Source organism: Piliocolobus tephrosceles, unplaced genomic scaffold (assembly GCF_002776525.5).
Source record: "Piliocolobus tephrosceles isolate RC106 unplaced genomic scaffold, ASM277652v3 unscaffolded_15297, whole genome shotgun sequence".
Classification (NCBI taxonomy): domain Eukaryota; kingdom Metazoa; phylum Chordata; class Mammalia; order Primates; family Cercopithecidae; genus Piliocolobus; species Piliocolobus tephrosceles.
Genome location: NW_022296862.1, coordinates 646 through 11,096, shown reverse-complemented (window position 1 = coordinate 11,096; position 10,451 = coordinate 646). Strand labels below are relative to the sequence as shown.

The 10,451-nt window shown below is 45.4% G+C and overlaps 2 protein-coding genes across 3 annotated transcripts; both read left to right on the top strand.

Moving 5' to 3' along the window:
- The first annotated feature begins 1,028 nt into the window (after nt 1-1,028).
- On the top strand, nt 1,029-5,600 carry NONO (non-POU domain containing octamer binding). Its single transcript, XM_023200128.1, has 7 exons — nt 1,029-1,177; nt 1,368-1,564; nt 1,901-1,985; nt 2,362-2,464; nt 2,988-3,027; nt 3,222-3,331; nt 4,351-5,600. The coding sequence occupies exons 1-7, from the start codon at nt 1,110-1,112 to the stop codon at nt 4,483-4,485; spliced, it is 738 nt and encodes a 245-aa protein (XP_023055896.1). The 5' UTR covers nt 1,029-1,109; the 3' UTR covers nt 4,486-5,600.
- A 460-nt stretch (nt 5,601-6,060) lies between these two features.
- ITGB1BP2 (integrin subunit beta 1 binding protein 2) lies at nt 6,061-10,162 on the top strand. 2 transcript variants are annotated; one of them, XM_023200130.1, is made up of 11 exons: nt 6,061-6,315; nt 6,588-6,637; nt 6,727-6,783; nt 6,862-7,007; nt 8,049-8,143; nt 8,248-8,306; nt 8,420-8,490; nt 8,598-8,697; nt 8,973-9,086; nt 9,328-9,390; nt 9,759-10,162. In XM_023200130.1, the coding sequence occupies exons 1-11, from the start codon at nt 6,252-6,254 to the stop codon at nt 9,984-9,986; spliced, it is 1,047 nt and encodes a 348-aa protein (XP_023055898.1). In that variant the 5' UTR covers nt 6,061-6,251; the 3' UTR covers nt 9,987-10,162. The 2 variants fall into 2 exon arrangements, with proteins under 2 accessions (XP_023055898.1, XP_023055897.1); XM_023200129.1 differs by having other exon boundaries at nt 6,061-6,637.
- Nucleotides 10,163-10,451: the final 289 nt, after the last annotated feature.

Below are 10,451 nucleotides of genomic sequence, written 5' to 3'. Positions count from 1 at the left end.
AAAAAAAAAAAAAAAAAAAAGACTTTTGGTATTAGGCTGGGTGCGGTGGCTCATGCCTGTAGTCCTAACACTTTAGGAGGCTGAGGCGAGTGAATCACGAGGTCCTGAGTTTGAGAGCAGCCTGGACGAGGTGGTGAAACCCCATCTGTACTAAAAATACAAAAATGTGGGCGCCTGTGATCCCAGCTACTCGGGAGGCTGAGGCAGGAAAATCGCTTGAACCCGGGAGGCAGAGGTTGCAGTGAGCCAAGATTACACCACAGCACTCTAGCCTGGGTGACAGAGCAAGACTTTCAAAAAAAAAGACTTTGTACTAAGTGAGCTTTCTCATATGATTTTTGCTATAATCTTATATTAATAGAAGTGGGATGACGATTATGAAAATTAACTTTTTAGTCACTCGGTACGTTTTAATTTAATTAGTGTTAAGTCTCTCCTTACTTTGAAGTTTTAGAGCTCTGAAAAGTTGATTTGTGCATGCAGTATCTCTTAGTGTTTATCACAAGTCATTTCTCAGATTGTAGATGTTCAGGCTGCACTTAAGTACTGCATCTACCTACTTGGAATATCTTTGAGACTGTATTCAGAGATCTGAGGCCTGATTTCTCCTATCAACCCCAGATTTTCTTTTTTTTTTTTTTTTGAGACAGTCTCACTCTGTATTCCGGGCTGGAGTGCAGTGGCGCAATCTTGGCTCATTTCAACCTCTGCCTCCTGGGTCCAAGCGATTCTCTCCCTCAGCCTCCCGAGTAGCTGGGATTACAGACGTCCGCCACTACACCCAGCTAATTTTTGGTATTTTTAGTAGAGTCAGGGTTTCACCATGTTGGCCAGGCTTGTCTTGAACTCCTGACCTCGTGATTCACCCGCCTCGTCTTCCCAAAGTGCTGGGATTACAGGCATGCACCACCGCCCCTGGCCCAACCCCCAATTTTTTATAATGTCATTAGGTATAAAAACTCCTTCAGAAGTGTTTGTCCAGTCCTGAGCCCTAGCTAATTCATTGTGCCAGTGACATGTGTAGAGAAGAGGCCTGGTGGGGTATGACTTGATTAACACTGAACTTCGTTCTTTCTCCTAGATTTCCTCGTCCTGTGACTGTGGAGCCCATGGACCAGTTAGATGATGAAGAGGGACTTCCAGAGAAGCTGGTTATAAAAAACCAGCAGTTTCACAAGTATGCCGTCTTGATAGATTTCCCTATTAGGTGTTTCCTTCTTAAGGAAGCTTATAAAGGGATATGTAAAAGAGGCAGGTCTTTGCTGCACATGTTCACTGGCAGCCATTATCTTGGTCCTCACAAGGAATGCAATACTTAGCTGGGGTAATCCTGGACAAAGTTAGTAACCTAGGAACCTTTCCTATAGGGAACGAGAGCAGCCACCCAGATTTGCACAGCCTGGCTCCTTTGAGTATGAGTATGCCATGCGCTGGAAGGCACTCATTGAGATGGAGAAGCAGCAGCAGGACCAAGTGGACCGCAACATCAAGGAGGCTCGTGAGAAGCTGGAGATGGAGATGGAGGCTGCACGCCATGAGCACCAGGTCATGCTAATGAGACAGGGTGAGTCTAGGCCTGTAAGTTTTAAAGCTGAAAGGACAAAATGACATTTTTAAATGGGTTTCTTTGTATCAATTAGCAGAAAGGCCTGAATCTCTGCTTTTATACTTTGAAATATTTTGCGTTGATTTTGGTAGATAAGTAGACTTGGAGATGTGGCAGAGATACTGGATTCTGTGAAGAAGGAAATGATAGGTTTGACTTCATTTTGGAATCTGGACACCACAGGTGGCTCCAAAGGAATTATATCCTCTTTGCTTTCTGGATCTTTATTTGAAGAAAGTTATTAGATCTATATGAAGACAATGAGGAATATTCTTAAGTCTGTTGTTTCTTTAGATTTGATGAGGCGCCAAGAAGAACTTCGGAGGATGGAAGAGCTGCACAACCAAGAGGTGCAAAAACGAAAGCAACTGGAGCTCAGGTAACTTTTCTCGAACCCTTTTTCTCTGACACCTCTAAAAGGTAATGTCTCATTCCTCTTTCCTACTGCCATGCTACCTCATGCATTTATAAATGTGTTGGCAAATATTTCCTGGCTGCTTCTCAGGTTCTTTCTTTGGATTGGAGATGTTTTAGCTGCCCGTGGTTCTAGAAGTTACCTGCTAAAAAGAAAGCAGCTGAATACTGGTCTCATGAGGTTTCTTTGGGGGTTGCCTCAGGGCTGGGCACACTTAACAGTGAGTTTCCTGGTGAACTGGGATAGTTTTCAGTAGGCTGGTCTCCTTGGTCGAGTCCCCTGTTAACCTACTCAAGTTCTGAAATGCCTCTATCTTAAATATATTGGTGACTCTCTCTAGGCAGGAGGAAGAGCGCAGGCGCCGTGAAGAAGAGATGCGGCGGCAGCAAGAAGAAATGATGCGGCGGCAGCAGGAAGGATTCAAGGGAACCTTCCCTGATGCGGTATATCTCCCATGTGCCCATGATGTGCCAGACCAGTCGTGATAAGACAGACTCACCATGAATTGTCTGCTAGGTTATCGGTTATGACCACTTTTCCCGTGTTGTGAAATAACCCTTTAGAAAAAAGAATTCATAAGGAGAGGTAAGGTTTGAAGAGGAGTTCTTGCCTCACAAGCAATATAGGATGAAAAACTGGGTCTGCTGTATTCTGTTTAGACTCACTGACTATGGGAAGAGATATGCAACCTTGGCTAGTCCTCTGCTGTCCTTGCAGTTGTACAAGTTGGACCTTTAGAAGAAATCTCTTCCCCCTTTCACCTCTCTGGAGGCTCTGGCTTGTGTCCTAGTAGCTCTGTGACCTGAATTTGTTGCACAACTATCAAGGGTTGTGCTCCTCAGCTTGTTCTCAGTGCTCTTTGGATGTGTTATCACTCTATCTACTTCCCTTAGTGTGTGGTCCTTGATGGATTGTGGTAGAATGCACTGCTGTCTTGGACTTTCTTGAGTATTTTTTGTTTTTCAGAGAGAGCAGGAGATTCGGATGGGTCAGATGGCTATGGGAGGTAAGGACTTAGGAGATTAATGGCTCTGATTTCCTTTTTTGTTTGGTCTCTGGTGAACTATGTAGCTTCTGCTACCTACTTTAAGGGGATGACATGCATGTCTTAGCTCAGAGGTCTTGTTGAATTGTTTCCTTTGGCATAGAAAAAGACTAACAATCTTTATCCCTTGTACTGATCACACTACTCTGCCTTAGGTGCTATGGGCATAAACAACAGAGGTGCCATGCCCCCTGCTCCTGTGCCAGCTGGTACCCCAGCTCCTCCAGGACCTGCCACTATGATGCCGGATGGAACTTTGGGATTGGTAATAAACTGCAAGGCCTTAACAGTAATTCTAAATGGTGGTAGGAGGAGAACAGGCATTGCTTTCATAGCCCCTGGGGGCCTACCTCAATTTGCTACAGATAGCAACCTTTGTTTTTTTTGTTTTTTTTTTTTTTGAGACAAAGTTTCCCTCTTGTTGCCCAGGCTGGAGTACAATGGCATGATCTTGGCTCACTGCAGCTTTGCCTCCTGGGTTCAAGCGATTCTCCTGCCTCAGCCTCCTGAGTAGTTGAGATTACAGGCATGCGCCACCGTGCCCAGATCATTTTGTATTTTTAGTGGAGACCGAGTTTTACCACGTTGGTCAGGCTATTCTCGAACTCCTGACCTCAAATGATCCGCCCACCTCGGCCTCCCAAAGTGCAGAGACTACCGGCGTGAGCCACCAAGCCCGGCCTAGATAGCAGTCTTTAGGACTGCTGGTATCCATTAAACGTAACCTCAAGGTCTTTATTTTTGAATCTTGAGCAAACTCAGTGTCTATACTTAATCTAGGAGTTAAGTAAATGCCACCGTCTGACTGGCCACTCTGATTGACTATGTTTGTTGGAGGGAAATCAGTGAAGGCTAGGCATTATATAAAATAGTTGTGAATCCAAATACTTCATGGCTCATGCAATCCTGAGGTTGTTTTGGTTATGGTGTTAAGATGCCAAAACTGGATAGTTTGGTTTATTGTTTTTTCTTTTTGAGACGGAGTTTTGCTCTTTGTCGCCTAGGCTGGAGTGCGGTGGTGCAATCTTGGCTCACTGCAACCTCTGCCTCCCGGGTTCAAGCGATTCTCCTGCCTCAGCCTCCTTAGTAGCTGGGATTACAGGCATGCGCCACCACTTTTGGGGTTATCCACTAGAGTTCTAAACAGACTTAATCACCCACTCCTACCTACCATCAGGAGCCTTGAATAGTTGAATGGAAATATCCTCCAGTGGAGGAACTCAGATGGGTGGGAAGCTTCCAACAATGGCTCCGTTACAATGTTGCTCTCTTTTTCTCTTTAAGACCCCACCAACAACTGAACGCTTTGGTCAGGCTGCTACAATGGAAGGAATTGGGGCAATTGGTGGAACTCCTCCTGCATTCAACCGTGCAGCTCCTGGAGCTGAATTTGCTCCAAACAAACGTCGCCGATACTAATAAGTTGCAGTGTCTAGTTTCTCAAAACCCTTAAAAGAAGGACCCTTTTTGGACTAGCCAGAATTCTACCCTGGAAAAGTGTTAGGGATTCCTTCCAATAGTTAGATCTGCCCTGCCTATACTACTCTAGGGAGTATGCTGGAGGCAGAGGGCAAGGGAGGGGTGGTATTAAACAAGTCAATTCTGTGTGATATATTGTTTAATCAATTCTGTGTGATATATTGTTTAATCAATTCTGTGTGGTGCATTCCTGAAGTCTCAAATGTGATTGTTGAGGGCTTGGGGAAACCATGGCAAAGTGGATCCAGTTAGAGCCCATTAATCTTGATCATTCCGTTTTTTTTGTCCATCTTGTTTCATTTCCTTGCCCCACTCCCAAGACGGAGTCTCACTCTGTCACCCAGGCTGGACTGTACTGGCACGATCTCAGCTCACTGCAACCTCTGCCTCCCGGGTTCAAGCTTGTCCAGGCTGATCTTGAACTCCTGACCTCATGATCCATCCACCTCGGCCTCCCAAAATGCTGGGATTACAGGGGTGAGCCACAGTGCCCATCCTTACTTTCTTATCTTTACACTCCCCCAGTCCCAGAGAAACTGCCACATACACCACAAAAACCAAACATCCCCCAATGACCTTAGCCCCATTGCTCCATTCACTCCCAGGTGAGAATTCAGGCAAACGTCCACAAAGGTCACAGGCAATGTGCGTACGGTTCTGTTATATCCCATATATTACCCCTTCATGTCCTAAAGAAGACATTTTCTCTTAGAGATTTTCATTTTAGTATATCTTTAAAAAAAAAAAAAAATCTTGTGTTAACTTGCCTCCATCTTTTTCTTGGGTGAGGACACCCAGGAATGACCCTTTTGTGTCTATGATGTTGCTGTTCACAGCTTTTCTTGATAGGCCTAGTACAATCTTGGGAACAGGGTTGCTGTATACTGAAGGTCTGACAGTAGCTCTTAGACTCGCCTATCTTAGGTAGTCAACGCTGTGCATTTTTTTTCATTGGTGTACTGTGTTTGATTTGTCTCTGATATATTTGGAGTTTTTCTGAGAAATGGAGCAGTAATGCAGCATCAACCTATTAAAATAAATTTTAAGCCTTTTAATTTTCTGTGGTGTTTTTGAAGGGGAAAGGAGGGAGGGGAGTTACCTTAGGAGATGAGCAGTAGGCTCTATAAAGGTAATCCTTTAGACCTTTTGATTACAGTATTCATCTAGACAAACATGGGGAGGTGGGGATGAGATGCGTCAAATGGCTGAAGTGGTTGGCAAGGATTAGAGTGGTTGGCAAGGATTAGTGCTGTTGACACTATATGGAAGTAATAATGGAGGAAAGCTGCCCCTTTGAAAGAGGAAGAAAATGGGCTTAACCCTCATTGAGCTGGGGGTGGGGGAGGTCTCAAAATTGGTGTTTGTTTCTTAGCAGCTGCTGCTATGTCCAAGGCTTGGAATTGCTGTGGTGAATCTAAAACTGTCTCAGTAGTGGTGAGCTGACCTCACCCAAGTTCCAAGCCCTACTCTGCCTGATCCTTTTTTCCTGAGCCTCAGAGCTAAACTGCCCCTGAGCTCTTTTCTATTGGCTGGAAAGACCAATTGAAGTTCCCTTGCCCATGTTAGGAGGTGTACGCCTCCTGAACTAAAGATAGAAACAGCTGGCCCTTCCAGGCAGCTAAAAGCCTCTAGACTAAGAGGTGTTCCCCATTCGGCAGCCAGACTCCTTGAAATACCCTTTCAGTAATTATTCTACCAACGCTTCCATGTCTCTACTCTGTCGTAACAAAGGCTGTGGGCAGCACTTTGACCCTAATACCAACCTTCCTGGTAAGTAAATGATCCTGACCTGGCCAGGGGCTCTGCGTGGGTGTTGTGGAGTGGTCAGCTGGGGGGCGGTATGTTTGAGGAGCAGGGAAAGAAACTACCTGCCCTAGTTTAATTGGTCTGAGTGATCTTACAGCCTTTGATGCGTTTTTGTTTTTTTTTGTTTTTCACGTTATGTGGGAAGAAACCATAAATATAAACCCGGGGAAGAGGTGAAAAATTATACTTGGTATAGTTACCTTCCCTTCCTTGATAACTTGTACTGATGTCCACAGATTCCTGTTGCCATCACCCTGGGGTCCCAATCTTCCATGATGCACTTAAGGTGAGGAGTAGGTGAGGGGGGTTAGCAAGAGCATTTCCCAGAAGAGATATACCCAGGAAGCTAAGCTGATCTGGGTCTCTTGTTATCAGGGTTGGTCCTGCTGCCGAAAGCGAACTGTAGATTTCTCTGAGTTCTTAAACATCAAGGTAAATTATTTACATACTTGGATTCTGCCCCCAGTAGAAGGATTCAATCCCTAATCCTTATCTCCTTATCTATACTAGGGCTGTACTATGGGACCACACTGTGCTGAGAAGCTTCCTGAGGCCCCTCAACCTGAAGGCCCTGCTACAAGCAGTTCACTTCAGGAGCAAAAACCTCTGAATGTGATTCCAAAGTCAGCAGAGACCTTGCACCGGGAGAGGCCCAAGTAAAGAGGAGGAGGCCCCTGGAGTTTTCCTATTTTCTTGTAGCTTCCTAGGAGTGATTAATGGGTCATTGAGGGCTGGGAACCAGGGACCAGGGATGTGAGGAGGGCCAGATGTCAGGGTTTGGATGGTGTATATCCTGTGCCTTAGGGGAAATTGGTGTCTGGAAATAACACCCTTTTCTCTAAGGTGGTATGGGATGATGGGATAGATACCTGAATCAACAGAGTAGATAGGCCGGGTGCGGTGGCTCACGCCTGTAATCCCAGCACTTTGGGAGGCTGAGGCAGGAGGATCATGAGGTCAGGAGATTGAGACCATTCTGGCTAACACAGTGAAACCCCGTCTCTACTAAAAATACAAAAAAATTAGCCAGGCATGGTGGCAGGCACCTGTAGTCCCAGCTACTTGGGAGGCTGAGGCAGGAGAATGACGTGAACCTGGGAGGCGGAGCTTGCAGTGAGCCGAGATTGCGCCACTGCACTCCAGCCTGGGCAACAAAGTGAGACTCCGTCTCAAAAAAACCCAACAACAACAACAACAGAAAAACAGAGTAGATAGCCCCTCACAAATACATCCTTAGTATATAACACAAAAGGGATTGTTGAGAATGACTTCTCTTTCTAGAAAAGAACTTTAAGATAAATCTCCTATCAAGAAAATGATTCCTATCAAGAAAATGACGTATTATTGGCAGCCAGGAGACTTCCCAAATTTTATGGGAATAATAAGAGCAACAGAAGGAAGTCATTAGGTCCACGATTAGATAAAAGAGGAAGAGGATATGACTCAGTTTTGCAGAGAAAATGGTTAGGTTTAGAGCAACTGAGTAGATGGGTAAGAGAAGTGCTGGGGATTTCTCTAGGGTTCAGGTATTTGGGATGTCCACAGAGATGAAAATTGGCAATGGGGTTGCTACCCAACCTCTCCAACTCTGCCTCACTTTCACCAGGCTTCTTTAATTCCATTACCATCGGTGGGAGTGTTGGAGCTAGCAGTCATAGCTAATGGGTCAGAACTAAATCACCACCCATAACCCCTAGGTCAGAGTTGCCTCTGAAGCTGCTGCCGCTAAATATATCCCAAGCCCTGGAAATGGCATTGGAACAGAAGGAATTAGACCAGGAACCTGGGGCAGGTAGGTGGGTCTTTAGTAGGATCAACTTCATAGACTGGAATTTAGTGGAAGTGCCAATTGAGTGGGGGGATGGATAAATTCCTGACTCTGTTTCCCTTGCCCAGGACTTGATAGTAGTCTGATCCGGACTGGTTCCAGCTGCCAGAACCCAGGATGTGATGCTGTGAGTGAGAGTTTTGAGGGGCTCAAGCATATGGCTGAGGGATGACTGGGTATAGATGTGAGGCTGAGTAGGATATACCTTAGAATGACCTGGTTCTACTTTATCCTTCTTAGGTTTACCAAGGCCCTGAGAGTGATGCTACTCCATGTACCTACCACCCAGGAGCACCCCGATTCCATGAGGGGTGAGGGAGGGGACTGGGTGGGCTATGAGACAGGTTTCTCCTAATATTTGGTCATAAGATAAATACTGGGGGTGAGAGAATTCAGTTGAATTATCTTCCTACTTCAGGATGAAGTCTTGGAGCTGTTGTGGCATCCAGACCCTGGATTTTGGGGCATTCTTGGCACAGCCAGGGTGCAGAGTTGGTAGACATGACTGGGGGAAGCAGGTAAGCCCCAGTTTTCCTGAACTCTTGATTAGGACCCAATCTCAGCGGTAAATTATCCTCCCTCTCTGTACCACATATCCAAGCTCCCTGTCTTCTCCCTTTAGTACAGACCAAATAAGATTCTGCTCCTTATCCCTCAACAGCCCAGAGGCTTAGCAATATGAGGTTGTGTTAATCTTTTTGAGACTCTCTGTCTCTTCTCCATATGCATCATGAGACCTCCCCTTGGGCTAAGAATTTATTCTTACCACCTACATTTCACATCTTCTCTTTAGCTCCCAGCATCTTGCCGCCATGATTGGCACCAGACAGATTCCTTAGTAGTGGTGACTGTATATGGCCAGATTCCACTTCCTGCGTTTATCTGGGTGAAGGCCAGTCAAACTGAGGTGAGCAATGATCTGATGTTGGATGGGAGGATAGTGAATTGGGTGATACTACAATCTCACAGGCAGAGTTGCCGTATGCTGTTAACCTGTAGGCTCCATAGTACCCTTAGAGGAAAGGAGAGCTATTAGGTCAGGGCTGTCTGGCCAATCTGTGGATCACACCTCTGACCCGGTTATCTGTCGTAATGACCTGTTCTGACCTTCTGGGTTTGTTACTACCCCTGTAATTCTTTTCTCTCAGCTTCATGTCCACATTGTCTTTGATGGTAACCGTGTGTTCCAAGCACAGATGAAGCTCTGGGGGGTAAGTGAAGACCAGGGGGCACAGGAGGGGGAGGCAGATGGGGTGAAAGAGCGTCTAGACTGGAATAGAGGGTGTCTTGAGGGAAGGAGTTGTAGTAGGAAAATAGAGATTTTCTCTTCATTTGCTTTCATTTTCTCTCTCTCTCCTGCTCTTCCTACTTCCCTGTTTCCCTCCCCTCTTCCTTCTCCCTTTTCATCTCTCATTTCCTTCCTCTCTCTCCCTTATTATATTGTCTTATTCCTCCCTTGTCTTTTTTCTCACCTTATTTTAAAAAATTTTCTCTCTGATTTGTCACCACTCTACGCTGACCCCAATGCCTTTGATTTCCTCATTCTGTCTTTCTTCTGTTTTCCTTTGCTCCTCCTCAGGTCATAAACGTGGAGCAGAGCTCTGTCTCCTTGATGCCATCTCGGGTTGAAATCTCCCTGGTCAAGGCTGACCCAGGATCCTGGGCCCAGCTGGAGCACCCTGATGCACTAGCTAAGAAGGCTAGGGCAGGGGTTGTGTTAGAGATGGATGAGGAAGAATCTGACGATTCAGATGATGATCTGAGCTGGACAGAGGAGGAGGAAGAGGAGGAAGCAATGGGGGAATAGTGACCAGACAGTTGATGTCTAGACAGGACCTCAATGATTCCCTTAGAATCTTAGAGACCAGGATATTTTTGGCCATGTGGTGTCATTGAGCAGCAGGAGGCTGAAGGAGGGGAGAACAAAATTGTCCAAACCATGCTGTTTTTTCCCTTAAATAAATCTTGTATTCTTCAGTTTCACATAGTGTCATTCTCTCACCTCACTATCTAAGATTGTATTTATTACCCCCAACTGTGTGTTCAACACACATTGTGAAAACAAGCACATGCACATTCAATCTATTCCTCACAACCACCAGGTATTTACTGAATACTTCTTATATGCCCAGTTATGTGTTAGGTGGTTTAGAAATATCTGAGAAGCAGAAGACTTACTCATTTCTCTCAACAAAGTAACAACTTGGCTGACAAGTCAAGACCAGTCTACATGAAATAATAATAAACATTATCAGGTAGTTTAACTGAGTGC